The sequence below is a fragment of the Electrophorus electricus genome, chromosome 19 (genome assembly GCF_013358815.1).
Source record: "Electrophorus electricus isolate fEleEle1 chromosome 19, fEleEle1.pri, whole genome shotgun sequence".
Taxonomy (NCBI): Eukaryota; Metazoa; Chordata; class Actinopteri; order Gymnotiformes; family Gymnotidae; genus Electrophorus; species Electrophorus electricus.
The window spans coordinates 11231969-11252055 of record NC_049553.1 but is presented as its reverse complement, the minus strand read 5'-3'; the positions used below and the strand labels follow the sequence as shown (position 1 = coordinate 11252055).

Here is a 20087-nt window from a genome sequence, read left to right as displayed (position 1 = left end):
GGGGTGCCTACATTGTAAATGGATAACACTGTTCATTTATGCTCTCTCTCCTTCTTCCTTTTTCTGTCTCATTAAAATGATAAAGGTCAGTGTAAGTCATGTTAGGCGTACATAGCGGTGGATTCTGTTGTGTATGTTTATACAGTCTCATTTGGTACAATGGGCCTGTGAGCTTTTACCACAGGTGTATAATTTGTGTCCTTGTTGGGGTTGTCATGGTGCCAGTGTGTTTGTCCATGGGTGGAAAAGCTCACAAGTTATGTCACTGAGCTGCACATGCTTCACACAGTTTATTTAAAGGTTCCAAACTTGTGCAGTGTTGAAATGGGCTGTGATCTATGTGGCAGCCATTATGGATGGCTCTCCGGCACACTGGCACAGCATGTATTGGGGATTGCTTGGGGCACTAGATCTGGCAACAATAGCAAAAGGACACTGCCTAATACACTGACTAATATAGAAGATAACTGAACCTCAAGTAAAATATGTAGATCTATTGATATGTAGATGTGTGTGTGTGTGTGTGTGTGTGTGTGTGTGTGTGTGTGTGTGTGTGTGTGTGTGTGTGTGTATATATATATATATATATATATATATATATATATATCTTCTAGCTGCTATGTTCCCCTTTAGTCCTTTAGTCAGTGTAGGCTAATTTGCTTTACTGTTGCTGAGCAGGATTTATTTTCTTTTGTCATGGTGATGTAGGCTTCAAAAGTCATGTTCTAGAAAAGTGTGCTACATCAAACTTACACTCACTGGTGGTAGCATGTAAGAGAGGGCAGTGAGTTGGCCAGGCCAAGCAGGAACACTGGAATAAAAACCACGTCTTCCTGCGCTGGGTGTCTGGGTACCTTTGTGACATCAGTGCCCCCATTTGGTTGCTGTGCTACTGTGGCATTATGTAAGCTGGGCAGAGGAAGCGACAGAGGAGTGGGCTTCAAACGCACCAGCTATAAAAATAACCTGAAGTGAATTGTATGAGCAGAAGTTATGATGAGAAGCACTCTCTCCTGAAACTAACCAGACAGAGTGCAAGAGAGACGGGGAAAGTGAGTGAGAGAGAAACACCCTCTCTATTTTGCCAAGTTTTTATAGCCTTTTTGATGAGGCATGTGTGTATGTGTGAGAGAGATAATGTGATTGTGTGTGTGTGTGTGTGTGTGTGTGTGTGTGTGTGTGGTGTGTCTTGATAGAGTAGGTGTCTGTGACTGAGTGGGAATGCCTGTTAGCATGTGTAGGCATCTGTTGCCATGGCAACCATCTGCCGCTACACTCAAGCACTCTGTAAGCTGCCCACACAGTGTCACACTGCTGATGCTCAGAGAGAGAGAGAGAGAGAGAGAGAGAGAGAGAGAGAGAGAGAGAGAGAGAGAAACTGTTTAGGTAAAGTGTTGTTGGAGTGTTTAGTAGTCATCATTGTAATTTAATTTTACTGGTGCTGATATGTACATTTTTCATATGTATACTTGTGTGAGTACAGGAGAGAGAGACTGTGCCTATGTGAAGATAAGTGTGAATATTACTGTGATTGGTTTGTTCATGACATCATAACAAGGTGATAGGTCCCAGGTTTTTTTGTTCAGGACACTATGTAACATTATACATTCATTTATGCTTTCTTAGGGGACATTTAATCTTAAATGAGTTTATAAAAATACCTCAACCATCCTAACAACTTTATATTAATTAACCTTAACTACAGTCAAAATTGAGCCACCCTGGAATATGACAATACAGCCTAGTATTGCCCAAGAGAGTGATTGTGTTCCGCACATGACACATAGAACATTTAACTTTATGGCTCCAAGTATGCTAAAGGTGTTAAAAGAGGTGCTTTGACATGTTCCCTCTGTATTATAGATGGATGACTTTCTTCATAGGAGTCTGAGTGTTCTGGACCGCCTCCTCCTCACACATTCCATCTGGCTTCAGCTGTCAATCAACCCTGACTCTGCCCTCTGCATCCTACAAAGAGAAATAGTTGGGGTGAGGCAGCCAATGACTTGGCTCACTTACCATCATTTCAGTTAACTAGCTAACAATCATATATTTACATTTCTGTGAGCAGTTGACCTGTACATCTTTAGGGCCTATGATACTAAAGCCACATAACTAAGATGGTAACGATACTGCACGTAGTTTGTTGAAATGACAACAGAAGTCTAACTGCCTACCTCAAAGCAACAGCAACTTCAGCCTTTTGATTATTTTGATTATTTGAAAATTGCTTAAAAATGTACACTTCAAATCATGTTGCATGAGTTTTCTGAATATAAAACCTGAGTTATAACCCTGAATTATTGTTTGGAATTGATATAGATATTGAGAAGCACAAATGAGGAGGCGGGTCATCTTTCTGCTGAATTGGTTGTGGTAGTTTAATCATTTGTTTCTCTGCGCAGACTTTCCTGGTTTGTAAGTGTGCGTCCACTCAGAGGAAGGTGCTCTGTGTGAGGGTTCAGGAGAGCAGTTTGTCTGTCACACAATACCCCATCTGTGAGGAGGACTCCAGTGAGTAACACACACACACACGCTCACCTACACACAAACACACACACACACACACACACAAAGTCCACAAATTCACAGACAAAATACACAAAGGTGTGCATATTCACATACACTTTAAATTCTATATTTAGGTTCACATAATACATTTGGGAGATATAACCTTTTGTAATATTTGAAACTGATGTTAGACTATATTTTCATGTGTTTCCATTTTTGGTCAACAAAAGCCAATAAATACAGCAAATAAATACTCTCTCTCTCTCTCTCTCTCTCTCTCTCTCTCTTGCTCACACACACACACACACATACACACACACACACACACACACACACACACACACACACACACGCTCTTCTGTCCCTGTCACGCTACGTCTTTCTCTCTCACTGACACACACACCTATGCAAAATTCCTCCCACATCTTTTGTACACTTTATTTCAAATGTTAGTCACTCAGTACCTCTTATTCCCACTGTGTTTATGGCTTATAGTTGCATTTTGTCCACTTAAAGCATACACTTCATATCTGTTAGTCACGCAGCACATTTCATGCTCACTGTTGTATGTGTGTGTTTGAGTGTGAATATGCGTGTAGTGCTGGGAGAGTTGTGCGTGTTCGTGTGTGTGTGTGTCCGTGCGTGCGTGTGTGTCCATGCGTGTGTGTGTGTGTGTGTGAGAGAGAGAGAGAGAGAGAGAGAGAGAGAGAGAGAGAGAGAGAGAGCTTTGGGGGAGTGGGGAGAGAAATGATGAGTAAGTTGTGACCATTAGCAGTGGTCAGAACTTTTTCGTCTCGTTTGTGTGCTTGCCAGGTGCAGAGCCTAACACCAGCAGTCTGTCAGAAGTAGCAAGGAAGCAAAAGTTTCACAATTACTCAATAGTGATTCACTAATCTATTTTCTAACACCTTCTTAGTGATCGGGGGACAAGTTCTTCAGATTCTGTGGCGCTGACTTTGATTCCCCTTTGTCTTGGGAAAAAGAGGAAGTGATATACTTATGTAATGATTCCAGTGTGGGTTATTTGTTGAAGGGTTGTCATGTGAATGTGCTCTGGATCATGAGACCGCTTGCTTCTCTCTGCAGCCTTCTCCCTGGAGAGCTCCGCCTTGAGCTTTCCTGATCTGTGCAGATTAGTAGCCTTCTACTGCATAAGCAGGTAACACACACACACCACTAAACAAACACACACGCATGCAAGTATGCACACACACACACATCCATGTAGGCACACACAAATACACACGTGCATACACACACACACACACACACACACACACACACACACACAAGCATATCTCCTTAAGATAAGAGAGGAGGTAAAAAAAACTTTGCAGTTTTATAATCTTTTGATATAACAATCCAACATCTCGTATATATTCTGCCTCCCAGCATTGTAGAAGGGCTCAGAATGCATTAAGGCATTAAGATTTTTAATATTAAAAACTGTCATATGCAGTATTACATTTTCTGAAGACATGAAAAGTATTATACAGATATTTTACAGCTGAAAGTGTGTTTGTGTGTGTGTGTGTGTGTGTGTGTGTGTGTGTGTGTGTGTGCGTGTGCGTGTGTATTCTGTAGGGATGTTTTGCCCTTCCCTCTGGAGCTTCCTGAAGCCATCGCTCAAGCCACTAACCACACACAGCTAGAGAACATTTCACACCTTGGTTTGGGTAAGAACTGTACTGTACTGCAAACAGACACACACACACACACACACACACACACACACACACACACACACACACACACTCACATGAAGTCATATAGACAGATAATGCACACACAGAATAAAGAAGAATAGAATAGAATGGTCTGTAAAATGGTGATTCCTTTATAAAGCAGCCTTCCCATTCCACTTATTCCTGATCCTCCTTAGAGTTCTGGAGCTCCCAGACTTCCCCTGGGCCTCTCAATGGCCCCCCAGCCATGGCGATGCGGCTGGCCTCCAAGGCGTGTTCGCCGTGCTTCATCAACCCACTGTTTCTCCAGCCGGCGCAGCCAAGTCGCGGTGCCTCACAGAAGCGACATCGCTTTAAGCGCAGCCTGCGTGTGCGCCTGTCCAGCGAGTCATCCTTCTGCCTGGCCTCCACGGAGCCCGACAGGAGCCAGGGCGGCACGGAGGTCCTGTCACCCAGCCAGGGGGCATCGCGGCGGGTCACTGGCCTGGGTGTACTCAGGCGCACCCCGGCTCTGGCCCCTCCCTCCGAGGAGGAGGATGAGCAGATGCTCGGCGACACACCTCCAGTGAGTGTGTGTGTTTGAGTGTGTGTGTGTGTGTGTGTGGGTGGGTGATAGCTGTCCAGAGCTACTACGTGGGTGATAGCTGTCCAGAGCTATTACATGACCTTTTTTTTTTTTTTACATAAGCCAATTTTAGCCAGAGTGTCGGTGTGCGTTTGTAGTATCATGCAATGTGGGTGGGTAATCATCACTTTATAGAAGCTTTGATAAATTGACTTACAATGATTTTTTAAACATTGTAAAGCTATTTAAATATGCATGTTTTACACCAAGTCAGACAGCACTGCAAAGTTCAAACTTCTACAGACAAACACACACACGCACACACACACACACACACACACACACTCATTTGTGTATCCACAGTTTCCCCTTGTCATTTGATCCTTGGCATTCCAGATTCCCCAGCCAGAGGACACGGAGCCAGCCCCGGATGAGGGTGTGTGCCTGGCCCTGGAGCGACGCCGCGCCCCCTCACTCGCCGAGCTGGACAGCAACAGCTCCTTCAGCAGCCTCGAGGATGAGGAGGCGGAGTCGCAGCTGGACCCCACCCTGCAGTGGCCGCCCATGGCACGCGGCTCCCGCTTCCCGGTAGCAAACCCTGCCTCCACACTGCGCCGCATGAGTGCTGCCTTCGTGTGTGTCTTTGCCCCTGAGCGGCGTGTGGCCCGACTGGTGGACGAGCTGTCCCGCGACCGGCACTCGGCATTCGGCTCCTCCGTGCTGGAGTTCCTGGAGAAGCACAGGGATGAGATGAAGGCCCCACACTGGGGCTCCTCTGTGGAGCTGCTCCAGGGCCTGAGGAGGTTCCTCACCCAGGCCAAGAGCCTCCTGCTGGAGGCTGGAGAGCTGGAGCCGCCCATCGAGACTCTGGTACCTGAGAATGAGAAAGGTTTGGGCATGATGTTTAAATACCTGCTTTTCTTGTTTTTCATTTGTGAGCTCATTAAGGTTGTTTAGAATCTTAAGCTGTGTATCACAAAAAGCAGAAATTTTTGAAATATTAGATACTTGGTGTGTTTTGTATTAAACCTCCATTTAATCTAATGGTTCAGAAAAGAATCATATTGACAAAGCTGGCTTGGCAGTATATGGGTAGCATTATAGCTGAGGAAGCTATAAACCACACTTGTGAAACGGAGGACTAATCATTTCATTCAGAATTTGACAGATATTGTTTGACCTATCTTCATCTGTGAGACTTGAAGACATGATCAGCAAATCAGAACTCAGTGTAATTGTCAGTCATGCCATCATTCTAAACCACATTCATAGCCTCAAAGGTATAGAAAGACAATTGTGTGTGGGGGGGGGGGGGGGATTGTGTGTGTTACATATGTACAATTTAAAAAATTGCCTGTTATTTCATGCATTACTAAAAGTGTTGAAAGCAGTTTGCATGATGGTGCATGCAGATCCAAATAAAAGCATTCAAAACTGCATGCATGTGTATGTGTGCATACGTGTGTTCGTGTGTGTGTGTATGCATATGCTTGTGACTGTGCCTGTGTATTTGCACACGTATGTGTGTGTGCGTGTGTGTATGCATGCGTGTGCTTGTGACTGTGCTTGTATGTGTGTGTGTAAGTGACTGTGCTTGAGTGTGTGTGTGTGTGTGTGTGCATGTGCATATGCATGTGTGAGCAACTGTGCCTGTGAATGTGTGTGCACATGTGCATATATCTATGCATGTGTGAGTGTGAGCAGGAGGAAGGGGCATGAAGACAGGGAGAGGCATGCTCTGGCGAGGCAGAGAATAGCACAGGCACGCGGCCTGCTCCCCGGAGCGGCCTGCCACTGTTTCAGCAGGGCTGTGTTGGTGGAGACATTTGCATTTGTGCTTCTCATTTATCATAAGCACATATCATAGTCCCACGCACATTCTCCTGGAGAGGTGCGTGTGCGTGCATGTGTGTGTGTGTGTGTGTGTGTGAGGTGGGAAATAGAGGAGAGAACAGGAGAAGCAGAATATAGTTTGTTCTGCCTTGTGTGTGATAATAAGATAAGGTGCATCTGTCACTGATTGCGTCTTACTGACACATCTGCGTCAGAGGACGTGTTTTTCTGAGGTTTTTTTATTGTTTGGGTTTGCACATTTTAACACTTTAGAGTCTGGGGTAAAATGAGGAGACATAATTGGGAAAAAAGCAGCCGATATAGGTGAAGCGATGGGAATTCTTTAGTGCAGAATCGAGAGACAGCATCCTATGGCACTCAAAACAGCCTGAGCAGCTCAGGTATTTATAAACATGGTTCTGGGAGGAAAATTACTAACAACAGTTAATACAATGAATAGTTGCTAATGATTTCTAGTGTAATACTTTGTTGGGTCCTGAGAATGTGGTCGTTTGCATTTAAAGAAGAGTCATGTTGACAGTGTTGTTAAATTTGAAATTTCTTAAAAACTACCCTGCACACTGTCAAGTCGATAGGGAGTGAATCTGGATTTAGCTTGTGTGCATCCCTAGAGAGCTCCGAATGTTTTATGAGTAGACACATTTTGGGACAAGCTGCAAACATTATTGGACCATGACACTGCTTCCACCTCCCGATGCAGACCTGGCCCTGGAGAAGGCTCTTTTCGGCTGCGTCCTAAAACCACTGAAGCTCCAGCTGGGCCAGACGTTGCTCTCCCTCCACACCCAGGATGGCTCTCTCCAGAGATTCGCCAACAGCTTGCAGGCTTGCCAAGAGGGGGCGCTAGAGCGTCTGTGCGTGCGTGTGGGCGTTCTGGATGCTCGTGGTGTGGAGAGAGCAAAGAAGAAGTTGATTCTAATGCAGCGAAGCCACTCGCCCATAGACAAAGTGCTACTTCTGCTACAAGTGTGCAAGAGCGTTTACAAGGCAATGGGAGGACAACCTGGTGAGAGAGAGCGAGAGAAGGGGAGAGAGAGAGAGAGAGAGAGAAAGAAAGAAAGAGAGAGAGAGTGGGAGAGACTCTGTGTGTGTGTGTGTGTGTGTGTGTGTGTGTGTGTGTGTGTGTGTGTGTGTGTGTGTGTGTGTGTGTGTGTGAGTTTGTTAATGTTAATTTTATTTATTTGGATCAGTGCTAATATAATGTTAGAGGCAATAATGAGGAATGATATGGCATCACTTATAATACTGGAGATACTATAATCTTTAGGTTTTAACGTGGACAGCAATGATAGGTTGTAAATCACCTCTATGCAAAAGCCCATATTTGTTCATTTCTCACTATAGCTGAAGTTTCTGAAATCAACATTTCCATGTAAGCGAGGTTTTTAGCACAGACCTCTGTTTCATGATGTGCAGGTCAGGATTTCGGCTCTGAGGATTTCTTGCCAGCGCTGTCCTATGTGATTGTGCAGTGTAACATCCCACAACTGCTGCTGGAGACAGAGTACATGATGGAGCTGCTGGAGCCGTCATGGCTGACAGGGGAAGGTAAGGGCCCTTAGCAAGTCTAACAGTAACCTAGAAGGAACAAACTTTAAGCACTTAGTACAACGGACAGTTCTGACTGAGAGTGTAATTTTGTCCGAGACTAATTTGCACTTCTATGATTACATATATGACTATATCCATGAATATCTGAATTTTTGCATGAGTATTAATATTCAGAATCAGATTTATTTTTTAGAAACAAGTATGTTACAAAATATATAATTTGATACTTTTGATTACAGTGTATGAAATGGGGGGTTTGAGCCAGTTCAAAGTTTGAATGCTGCATAAATATTTTGCTTTAGGAGGGTATTACTTGACGAGCGTCTATGCCAGCCTATGGCTAATCCAGAGTCAGCCTGGGAACTTGTCAACTAGTGGTTTAACCAATGAGGCCCAAGAGAGTCTAAGAGAGTGGAGCAGAAGGCGGGGCCAAGAGGCCAAGATCCAAAGAGAGAGCCAGCAGAACCAGGTTTAAACATGCACATACACACTCACTCACACACACACAAACATATACATACATACACAGTAAGAGAGAGAGAGAGAGAGAGAGAGAGAGAGAGAGAGAACCAAACTTTTTTCGGAAAAGGTTTTGGACTAAAGTTCATGAGAAGCACTTTCTCTGCCAGTTCATCTTATAAACACACAGCTTTCATCCTGTCTGTTCGTGGCATTCTCTCAGGAGCTGGCAGAGTGTTCTTGTAGCACTTTTCCAGTGGCATAGTGCCAGTGCAGGTGCCAAATCTCAAACAGCTCTCCACTGTTCTACTGCAAAAAAAAGGTTCTCAGCCAACAATACTGGTGCCATTCTGGCCCTATAATATGATCTGCAAACAACCAATCTGTGTTGCAAGTGGCCAAACAGAGGGCCCTTGTGTCACCATGTAAAGCTGTTTACCCGCCTTACCGTCATTTACAATTAAAAGCATGAGAACAACAGCAAAAACAGCAGCTATGACTCAGCTATGGTCCATGGAAGGAAAACATGCATTACGATATTGCCATACGGTTTATACAGTGTCTTCTGACATTTGCTTCTGGATTAGGAAATGCCCACATGCAGACAAGTAACCTCAAACCACTAGGGTCACTAGTTCACAGGAAGCAACACCAATGGAAATGTGGCATATGTGATGTGTATGCTGATTAACCCTGAGCATTTTCCTCCTTCATTATGCTGGAGATCCAATTTGTTTTCTTTTTAATGGATTCCAAACAACTTTGTGCTCCTTACCACACCACCATCTCATGTCCTCACAGTTCTTTGTGTGTTGAAGGGTCTTGTTCATCTGTCGTATAATGGAAGCATTAAAATGCTCGAATAAATTACTGTTTAGTTGCACTATAACTGATTATTTAAGGATGCCCACACATTTTATTGGTGTTGTAACAGCTATCCTCAGTGTATACACTTTTTGAACAATCATTGAGCTGACACATAAACTGATATTAATCTTAGACCAAAATTCTCTGTGTGCGTGTATGTGTGTGCGTGCGTGTGTGTGTGCGTGTGTGTGCGTGTGTGTGCGTGTGTGTGCGTGTGCGTGTGTGCGTGCATGTGTGTGTGTGTGCGCGCGTGTGTGTGCGTGTGTGTGTGTGTGTGTGTGCAGAGATTTGTCCGTGTCCTATTCCAGAACACAGAGCGGAGTGGAGCCCAGACACTCCACTGGAAAGCAGGGGAGAGCGTGGAGGCACTGACCCAGACCTGCGCAGGGCTTTTTGGGGTCAATGATCCCCAGCACTACTGCCTCTTCTGGAGGGACGGAGGGGAGATGAGGCCTGTCCCTGCCCACACACAGCCACACGAGCTGGGCTCGCACGGACAGAGAGCCTCCACCCTGTCCTACCTGCGTAAGGATCATGACTTCAGCAAGATGCGCAGGCTGACCAGAGGGGGCGCGGTGGATATAGAGGAGTCCGTGTGCGAGGAGTGAAGAAGAAGGGCAATGTGGATTTGACTGCGTTGGTTTCCTTCGCAAGCTTGTATTCGCTGGCCCTGTGTCCTATAGGGATTTGGTATGGAGGTCTAAGTGTTTGTGTTGGTAGTTGCATGTGTGGGTGACTGTTTATTTCAGACCCTCCAAGAAATCCTTGATGCTCAGTTTGGCATGTCAGTGTATTGCTGAAGACACAGACAGTTCACAGCTGAACCTACAACATCAGCTAGAATGGAGAAAGATGCTTGGCAATAAGGCTTAAAGCAATATTTGCCAACAAAGGCATTGGAAAGCATCTTTTTAATGCTTGCTGCACAGACAATAAATATGTGTGGTTCTGGTTGTCGTGGGTGAGGTTGCCAAAGGTTACCGCTTGCTGAACTTCAATACCAAAGTGTTGAACATGATGCTTTTATACAGCATCTTTTTAAAAGGTGGGTGAAAAGATTTAAATAAATAAACATATAAATAAATAAATATATAAATAAATATATATATATGTATATTATGTACATTTCCATGTATGCATCTGAGATGCCCCAAGTGTTAGTATGTAACAGAGTCAGTAAAAATAAGTAAGGCTCTTTCAACTGTAGTGCTTTTGTATGAGAAGAAGGCAGAAGATCATTTATGGTCCTGTAACAACAAATGGAGATTGTTTTTCAGTATATAAAGGTTGTCTCTACATATCTTTTTAAACAGGAAAACTTAACAAAATTGTACTTTAGTGCATTTAGAAAAACGTTTCTCCTTTCCGACTGAACTCATGTCAGCTTTCAAAACTTTCAAGACTGGTGGTCAGCCTGTGATTCGTACCGTGTTGCATTCACTGAATGTGCTGTAATGGTAACACCCTATGGTGGTTTAAGTGATCGCACAAACACTATCCAAAAGACTGACTGGTTTTCATCAAGCCAATTGACCATTCTGTTGCAGCCTGTTGTACTAAATCCTCTTCAGACACTTAATATTGTAACACTTTATTGCTATGCTGTATTGTGTGGTTTTAAACTTATTCTATATGAGTACATGAGTATGAATTCAGTTTCAGTGAGGAACACTTTACCAGTCAGCGCAAATGGATTTATATTTGGATGATGTATTTGAAATATTTGATTTTTGCATGTAGTCACAGCTGTGATGAGGTGTTGCTGATGTAAATTATGCATGTTTGAATTGCTAAAGATAAAGTAAGATTCCATTTTTTTCCCTGAATGCACTGGTATGATTGTACTGTACTTTCGTTCCATAACAAGCTACATTAAATCTTCACGAATACTCAGAATCTGTTCTTCAATATATTTTCAGTCAGTGTAGTATATCTTAATGCCTAGGGTGAAGTCATTCATTTCTGAAGGTTAGTTGCTGAAGCAAACTGATGTGGGAGTAGTATAACCTCCTGTAGGTTGTTGAAACACCCTGACATGTGGTGGTATGTGGTGATCCTCTAGATGGCAGCAGACCTTTGCTTTAATGATTTGGTGAGTCCAGCATTCATTTGACTTGTTGTTCTTGAAACAATGAGACATTTATGCAGGATTTAACAGACTTCACTGTAAACTAAGTCTGTGTGATGACAAAGTTGAACAAATGACCGCTGATGAAAGTCCCACTCTACAGAAAAATTCTGGGTTTACTTAACCTTGAGCAAAATACTTATCAGTTTATCTCTCTGTTTATTTTTCTCTGTATATGATCTGTTTTCTCTGTATTCCCATCTGTCTGTCTTTCAACTGTGTTTACGCTTGTGTTTGGGTTTCATCTCGCTCCTCCACCAAGCTTGTCGAGCACCTTCAGGCCTTTTTCTTCATATTCTGCCCGTGTCACCCAGAACGATTCTTTGTCTTTCATGATGTTGGCAAGCACGGCTCCGCCCATGAAAACCATGTGCTTCCGGCGAGGGGGGTCCTCGATGCGGATCTTAAACTTCTGCAAGAGGAGGAGAGCGATAGAGAGAGGGATGAAGGAGGAAGAGTGCCGAGGGGATTTGGTTATGCAGCCCAGAGGTGGGTGGGACACTCCTGCATAAGCAACCACTGCTGTAATAATGATATACGCTTTAATTAGCTTCCTCACATTAATCTTATTCTTGCCGGTTCATATGTCAGACACTGTTACAGTGTAAACCTTTTCAAATTTAGAATGTGCAGTGTACAACAACTGGTGATGTGTCACTGTGTCAGTGCTTTGCAATAAGATGGTTACAGATACACTATAAGTATTTTGGCATGCCAGTGAATATATGTTCCAATGAATATATCTAACATTTTCATTCTTTTTCTGATAACAACATCAGCATCATTAAAGAATCATGAGGGATTTCTTAAGATGGGTCTACCGTAGGTAGTTTATCCTTTTTGAGATGCTGCTTTGAATAAAGAACAGTGCTGGTACAGGTGTTATCATACCGAGAGCTTGTCTGTGTCTCCATGCAGCACTCGTTCCAGATACAGCTGCTTCATCTCCCTCTCCAGGCGGGAGGGCAGTCCAGGGTACATGGTGGTCCCCCCAGACAGTACGATATGCTTGTAGAAATCTGCCCTGCAAAGGGGACAGTATTTTCCACAAACTTGAAGGCTCACAGCAGTAAAGCAAAATGGAAGAATACTGCAGGTGGTGCAGATTTTCGTTATGTAGCAGTAAGTAGGGAGACAATTAATCAGGTTGAAAATATATGACCACCTCTGGAGAGCTTACAGAAAAGCTAATGGACCGGTAGTCCAGGTCCAGTGTAAATTCAGAAAGTGCCTACTCCTTGATCAGCAGATCCCATGTTTAGTGCATAACAGAGCAGCACCATAACTGACCTGAGATCAATGTCGGCCGCCTGGATGGTGTTGAAGAGCAGCTCAGCCACCCCAACACCCTCGACGTTGATGAGGTGTGGCTGGAAGAGTGCCTCTGGGGCTCCGAACCTCTCCCCACCAACCAGCACCGTGCGCCCATCCGGGAGCTACACCCACAGCAATCAACACATCCATAAAGCCAGCACACTTTACATCCACCCTCCAGTCTGCCAGGCTATTAATGATGTACCCAGCGAAGAATACAAATGAAGACATCATTCAGTTTCAATATCTCTAAATATATCTATGGTGTTTCTCATACAACCCCGACCACTATATAAGTAGGCAACTGTTTTGTGTATGGGTGAGTGTGAGGTAAGCATGTACTGTAAGGTGCGTATATGTTTTCAGATCGGTGACCACAAGCCACAAGGAAGTAAATTCATTGAGGGCTGAGCTGTAGTACCGTGTAGGACTCCACCAGGAAAGTGGTCTCATTGGCCAGTTTCTGTTCCTGTTCAATGTTGTAACCCACGAAGCACAGTTTCTCCTTCAGCATGCGCACAGTCTCAAAGTCGGCAGAGTGATTGAAGGCGTAGCCCCTCAGCAGCAGCAGCTGGTCAGGTGGAGACAAGAGCGTCAGTGCACTGAGGGAGTGGAGCTGTAACGGCAGCCATAGTCAGTGCCAAAAAAAGCCCAGTGTTCTGCTTTGGTCAAAAGGCCACAGCTTTATAACTATGCTGAATCCGCTAATGACTGAACACCCACTCAACACCCTCTGAACACCCTCTGCGCACCCACTGCCTCTGAGATCTCATACCATGTAATATAATGCACTGACTTTGCCTGCCAAATGTAGAAATGTCACTTGAGAAAACGTGGAACTCACAAGATCAGAGAAAGAAATGTAGGGAGCATGGCTTCATCACCTTGATGAGGTAGCGTGTGATGTCACGTCCTGCGATGTCCAGTCGGCGTGTGAGATGAGGGAGTGAGAAGCCCTCATAAACTGGGCAGATATGTGTCACCCCATCACCTGAGTCCACCACCACACCTGTCAGGAGACCTGGCACAGGAGTACAGGTTAGCACACCACACTGTTCCGTGTCATGCAAGCATTTTCTTATTTGCTACTTTTATCTACCATGCTATGACAAGACACATTGGTCTGGAAGATTATTGCAAAGAACAAGCTATTGATGGTGAGATATTTATTCACTGATGGTTGAGTGTATTAGGCTACTGGCAGAATCTGTGCCAGCTCACCACATAAAGGAGAACTGAGACCTGACCTCCGATCAGCGACATCCTGCCCTTACCCTGAGCATAGAGGGTCAGCACAGCTTGGATGGCAATATAGATGCTGTGGAACTTGTAGGTCTCGAACATGACCTCTGCAATCTTCTGCCGGTTCTTCATGGGGTTGAGGGGTGGCTCAGTCAGCAGAACCTTGCACTCAGGTGGGCTGATGTTCAGGCGCTCAGGTCCGAAGGTGTGGTCCCACAGGTGGAGCATGTCCTCCCAGTTCCGCACAATCCCATTCTCCATGGGGTAGGAGACCTCCAACATGGAACGGCATTCACTTGCCTCATCCCCCACCATCAGGTCCTACCAATAGGGCAAAAAACCAGTCTCATATTAAAGTTATATCATAACTAATACAGGCTCTACTTTTTAGATGAGGAGTGAGTTTGTTTCTTGTCTTTAAACAGCTTGACTCTTTAGTTTTTTAAACAGCTGTTCAGTAGTTAAATGCTATTTGATAGTTTAATGCTGTTCAGCAGTTAAATGCTGTTCGACAGTTTAATGGATTGAAATGTCAAGTACATGGGTTTAAAGTCAGGTTGGTAAATCTGAGAGATGGCAGTGTATGGAAAAACCTGACTTGACTGAAAGTGACATTTCAAGATCCCTGTGTAAATGTCTTCTTGATTAAGAATGATCATTTTCGAGTTCCTGTTTCAGATAGTATCCACTGAGTTAGTACTTTCAAATGTATATCACTGTTACACTGGACTGTACTAGTGTATTGGACTGCAAGACTCGCCTTAATCACAATGTTCCCAACTTTAGTGTTAGAGCGGATGACTGGACGGCCTACGAGTGCTGGGAATATGTGCTCCGGGAAATTGGAGCCGGCAAAACCACACTTGACAAACTGTGAGAAAGGAGGGAACATTAACTTTTACATAAAAGAAATATAAGTAGCTTAAAACATAAGCACTACATCTTACAGCTACGCCACCCAATGGCAAAAAATGCTACTGAGAATTCTACATGAATGTAGGCTATATCTTATGGCAAAAGGTCCCCTATCCTACTGTGAGAAAACTACTAATATTATTATTTGTTGCAGAAAAGTTATATATTTTTCTGCATCTTCATTTTTGACAGAAAAAAATTTATCCTATTTCACATGTTTTTTGTTTGTTTGTTTTTTTTTCCAGTGTGAATTCTGGAACTGGGTTCTTCCTTTCATTTTAGTCTCCGTCACTGTCCTGACTTGTCTCTGCGGGATAACACACATTCCATAGCCTGCAGATACGATACGTTTAAGCACGTAACGCACTGTAGTAAGAAAACGGACATACGACGTGAATCTTAGTAGACCGTTGCCTGTGGTGTATAACATTTCCTTATTTGTGTCCAATAACGGTGTTCCCTTTCTTGCACCACCTTTTAAGGCTATTTTTGTGTCATAACTGCGTTTCCTCACTAAACAAGTCTAAACACATGGGACCCCGTAACACGCCCTGTGCCTTTCTGCTGCTTCGAGTGTTATTGTGTAAATGATTATGCAAAGCCTATAACTACTAAATTCGTTGAAAGAAAGCAGGTTACTTCATAGGTTCATAAGCATAAAAAAGCAATGAATAAATTTTTTTAAAAGGAGTAGCCCAAATAAAAATACTTTGCACTTAATTATTTGTGGTACGTTTCCTTAAAAAGCAGAAAAATACATAAAAAGAAAACGATGAAAGAGCATATTTTTGCTGCCTTCAGGTGGTAATAGAAATAACCCTTACCCCGGTACCATTGTCACAGACGACCACTTTTCTCCCTGCGCTATCCATGGTTCACCGGCTCAGGTGACGTGCAGGTAAAAGCCCGCAGACCTGGAGAAGACTTTTATTTCTGATTTTCCTGTATAAATAGACGGAATGTTTGCAATATTTGAAATGCACCTGACAGATAAAATCACGTACTGTTTACTTTCTTGGAAGCAGTATAGGGAATGCCGAGGGGGCTGGTTCTAGAGTAACGCCGAGACACTCCCAGTGAGAGTCCACTAGTCCCGCAAAGATGAGCAAGCAGACTTTATATGGTTTGGTACATGTGCCCTATACTGTTTTCATGTCCGTTCGTAAAATGTCCGCTTGTTTATTTTTATTTTTTTGGCTCGGGAAGAATAACTCTGTGTACAACAAGATAACCGCTACAACGTTTGGTTTAATACGCGTTTTGTTTATGCCATTTTAAAATTTTTCAACGCATCCCCAGGATCTTCAGTAAGCACGACTAGGCCAACGTTGCTTAAATGCTTTATTTCAAAATTGGACACATGAGACATTGAAAACAACAGCTTTCTTTTAAAGCAGGATTATTTAGACTTTGTGAATATGGGTTTACAGAGAAAAGAATTCGTGTTCCTTTGAAGAATTAGTGCAGGCACATAAATTTAAGACCAGGCTGTGTCCCCTAAAGGTTTTGCCAAGTATGTTGAACTTTTCTCGTTTCGGGTTTTGACGCCTAATTCCTCTTTCAGGTTTAATCAAAGACAAACGAAGTGTCGGAATGACAATGCATGATACTGAGAAACAAAATGCAGAGTACGCTAGCCGTAGCTACCAGCAGACCTAATTATATACAGTCTGCGGTCTACGTGAAATGTAAAGGGTCCAGGTAAGCATAATTAATGTAAAAAATAGTACAGGCATCATCAAGTCGTTACTATCTGTTCAGTTAAGTGTCAGGCTATCAGATATCTTCACCCAAACAAACACAACAGACAAACAAAAACGTTCTACAGCATTATGCAATTTATCTGCACATTTGAATGCTATTTGTAATTTCCTGATTTTGTATACCTGAGTACCTTGTCTTCAGGATGTTCCCTGATATAATATAAATATGATGAATATAAGATAAATTCATAAAATCCCTATTAAAAACACCAGAAGACTGACAGTGTGGAGGAACAAAATACATCCAATTGGTTGTCATATCTCAACAATAACAGGCTCCTTGTCATCATACCATCCCCTGGAGCATAATAATAGACTGCTCATAAGTACTGTACTAACAATGCAATGTTCTGCAGCTAAATATTTTCTAACAAAAGCTAAAGCATGTTTTGTGCAATCTGAAAATTCTTAAAAGATTTCAACAGTTCAACTAGTGAACAATACTGTAGAAAACGTACTACTCATACTGCTGTAAGAAAATGGTTCAGGCTCTCTTTTCCTTGGCAAAGTCTAACAAAATATATTATTATATTTCCTTTATCAGCTGATTTCACCAGTATGCCGAGTGGTCCTTTTAAGTGCGCAGATCGACATCCTAGATCCAGTCCGTCTGCCCTTCACTACCACACAGAGGCTGAGTTCCACTCTCCGTACTTACCCAGCTGGTAAGTCTGAGTTCTGTTGCCACCAGTCTCCTGTAACAGCACTCTGTGTGTCTGTCTGGGGATCTTTGCAAGCGTTCATGGGCCAGTAAGGATTCTGTGTGTGAGAGAGCTTCAGTTGTTGGGTTAAAGAGGGATGAGTCTTTCTCTCATGGCTCAAACTCTCTGTCACTGCTGATGGGTCTGTGGTACGTGGTGGTGCCTGTGAGCAGCCGAGCCTCAGTCACTGCTGTCTGGGCTGCAGGGCTGGTGTGGGGTTGAGCCCTCCAGGGCCGGGTTGTGCTCTGAGGAGGATCCTTCTGGAGAGGCGCCAGGCGGGAGGAGCAATGCGTCCTGTTGCAGCCTAGTAAGACAAAGAGAAAAAGAGAGATGACAAAAACAAAGGAAAGGCAGATTAGACCTAAATGACAAACATGGAACTTTGCTTTCAAATGATGCTACATTTTTCCCCCTCTCAAAATAAACTCAACAGGTCTCCCAGAGCTTGGACTGTACATTACACTGCTTTATAGAGAGTCTGGACTGTACATTACCCTGCTTTATAGCGAATCTGGACTTTATGCTACCATGCTCTAGAACATCTGGTCTTTGGTTATCACTGAGCAGTTACCTGTTTTTGGCTGATGCCGCTCTGTCTCTCTGCCGCCTGTTTTTGAACCAGTTGCCCACCTGGGTAGGCGTGAGGCCCGTAGCCTGGGCCAGATGCCGCTTGTGGGACGGATTCGGGTACGGGTCCTGCAGGTACCACTCTCGCAGTAAACTGCGTGTCCTCTCCTGTGGAAAACAGGAATTTTTTAAATTATGGAAGTTATATATTATGTGGTTGAACATACTTCTTATCTAATTTTATCCTGTAAAACTTTCAGCCACAATTCCAATTAAACTGATCTCTGATTCCAGGTATTTACAATGTGGGAGCATGAATGTCATTTCACCTTAAGGCACACATAAATACTTCTTGCTTGGGTGTATCTACTCATCAGTGTAAGCTTGTAACATGTTTGTAATGATTAGCTGAGGATAAATAAAAATCAGGCTTTTTTAACGTAAAAGGATTTTTCCTAGAGCACTTTAACACTGTTGACCACTAGGGGAAATCAAGATAGTGGCTGAGGTCCAAAGACCTAGCAATAACCAAAGTCAGTGGATGCAGGTCTAGTCTGTTAGTATTAATGGGATAGGGCCGGTTCTGAACAGGCATTTAAAAGGTATTTTATACCTCATTCTCTATGCAACCTACTGTGTTACTGAACACTGTGTCCCCTTTTCTTTTCATAAAAGGAAAGTGTTTCTATAATCCGTCATGGTTATTAATGCCATGTGTCATTTTTGCTGGACTTATGTAAAGGGAAATCAACTGTTCTCTTGGTTGAAATTAACAAACGAGTTCAATAGTCATTAAGTTGTCATCATCATTCACCAGAGTGGATACACAAACACTGTTTTAACCTGGAATCATAGTGATAACAGTGCAGGCCAACTGGACCAGAGTTAATCTGACAGTGCATTCTGCAACATGGATTACCACTGTCCCCCATGGATTACCACTGTCTGTGGCTAGAGGAGAGAAAGACGACTCCTGTACAGAGGAGCTTAACGCCACGGGTGGTCCTTGACAAAAGAGGCTTAACATACTGACTCTGTGACATCCAGTGCATTGGCTAATAGGAGGGCCACTACAGTGAGTGCTTTTTTTAGTCATGCTTGTTAATCCCTGCCATAGCCTGCCTCTTTTTTTTCTGTAAAAGATATTTCTGTGTCATTCTTACTGTTTTTATTCTCTTATTTTAAAATACAAAAGTATTGTAATATATATATATATATATATATATATATATATATATATATATATATATATATATATATATATATAATTAGTCCTCTTCTCTGGAACCCTTTTCAAGCATAAGTATTTTATGTATTTTACAATTCATAAACTAGTACATTTTTTTATTTGAAGTACTCCATTCAATTAGGTTTTCGGCAAAGAGTTTACACGTAGTGTACACAACCTGCTGACCTATAAGTAGAGGCATGCAGCGTTCCACTGTGAGTCGAGCTAAAGAACCGTTTATAAAAGATTATGGTCCTAAAACCCTTTAAGTAGGCTTCAAGGACGTAACGGACCATAGAACTCGACACAACTGTCGATTTTAGCCTTACCTTGAAACAGTGTGTTTTCTGCTCGCCGTCCCAGATAGTACGAGGAAGGGGAAATTTTTTGCGAATTCTGTATTTCTCCACCGGTCCCAGGGGCCTTCCTCGCAGGCGCTCTGCTTCGCGGTAGTGCGCGTCCAGCCAAAGATCCTGGAGCTTGGCGTGGGACTCACGCGTAAATCGATGACTCTGCAGGATTTGGTAGAGGGCTTCGAAATTCCCTCCGTGAAATGCGACCAGAGCTCTGGCGCGCATCACCGATTCGTGACGATTGAGAGCGTCGCTGGCCGACACGGGAACAGCCGCCGGTAAAGACCAGAGGAAGCGCCCCAGGCGGTCAATATCTCCCGTTTCCTCCAGATTTTCGCATACTCGAGCCACCTGATCCAGAGTGAACATTGGCAAAGGAAACAT

General features: G+C 43.4%; 3 protein-coding genes and 1 long non-coding RNA gene across 5 annotated transcripts in view; 2 read left to right on the top strand and 2 right to left on the bottom strand.

Annotated features, from left to right (window-relative positions):
- The window catches only part of si:ch211-168d1.3 (ras and Rab interactor 2), a 16037-nt gene extending 4631 nt beyond the window's left edge, over positions 1 to 11406 (top strand). Inside the window, exons 3-12 of the mRNA XM_027022477.2 lie at positions 1864 to 1989; positions 2406 to 2514; positions 3598 to 3670; positions 4096 to 4187; positions 4394 to 4761; positions 5158 to 5650; positions 7316 to 7621; positions 8032 to 8163; positions 8469 to 8635; positions 9777 to 11406. Of these exons, the coding sequence (XP_026878278.2) occupies positions 1864 to 1989; positions 2406 to 2514; positions 3598 to 3670; positions 4096 to 4187; positions 4394 to 4761; positions 5158 to 5650; positions 7316 to 7621; positions 8032 to 8163; positions 8469 to 8635; positions 9777 to 10100 (2190 nt within the window). The 3' untranslated portion in view covers positions 10101 to 11406. The remainder of the gene's footprint in view (positions 1 to 1863; positions 1990 to 2405; positions 2515 to 3597; positions 3671 to 4095; positions 4188 to 4393; positions 4762 to 5157; positions 5651 to 7315; positions 7622 to 8031; positions 8164 to 8468; positions 8636 to 9776) is intronic.
- A 166-nt stretch (positions 11407 to 11572) lies between these two features.
- Positions 11573 to 16116, bottom strand: zgc:101810 (uncharacterized protein LOC493612 homolog). 2 transcript variants are annotated; one of them, XM_035519753.1, is made up of 9 exons: positions 16096 to 16116; positions 15916 to 16005; positions 14937 to 15047; positions 14209 to 14497; positions 13819 to 13955; positions 13356 to 13505; positions 12911 to 13056; positions 12512 to 12644; positions 11573 to 12032 (listed from the first exon to the last, which is right to left on the bottom strand). In XM_035519753.1, the coding sequence occupies exons 2-9, from the start codon at positions 15961 to 15963 to the stop codon at positions 11862 to 11864; spliced, it is 1185 nt and encodes a 394-aa protein (XP_035375646.1). In that variant the 5' UTR covers positions 15964 to 16005; positions 16096 to 16116; the 3' UTR covers positions 11573 to 11861. The 2 variants fall into 2 exon arrangements, with proteins under 2 accessions (XP_035375646.1, XP_026878301.2); XM_027022500.2 differs by lacking the exon at positions 16096 to 16116 and having other exon boundaries at positions 15916 to 16083.
- Positions 15918 to 16786, top strand: LOC113585162. Its single transcript, XR_003411480.1, has 3 exons — positions 15918 to 15989; positions 16117 to 16219; positions 16656 to 16786. It is a non-coding gene; the product is annotated as an uncharacterized LOC113585162 (long non-coding RNA).
- Positions 16787 to 17735: 949 nt separating this feature from the next.
- six7 (SIX homeobox 7) lies at positions 17736 to 20087 on the bottom strand. Its single transcript, XM_027022511.2, has 3 exons — positions 19680 to 20087; positions 18127 to 18290; positions 17736 to 17859 (listed from the first exon to the last, which is right to left on the bottom strand). Exons 1-3 carry the CDS (start codon positions 20085 to 20087, stop codon positions 17736 to 17738), a joined length of 696 nt encoding a protein of 231 aa, XP_026878312.2.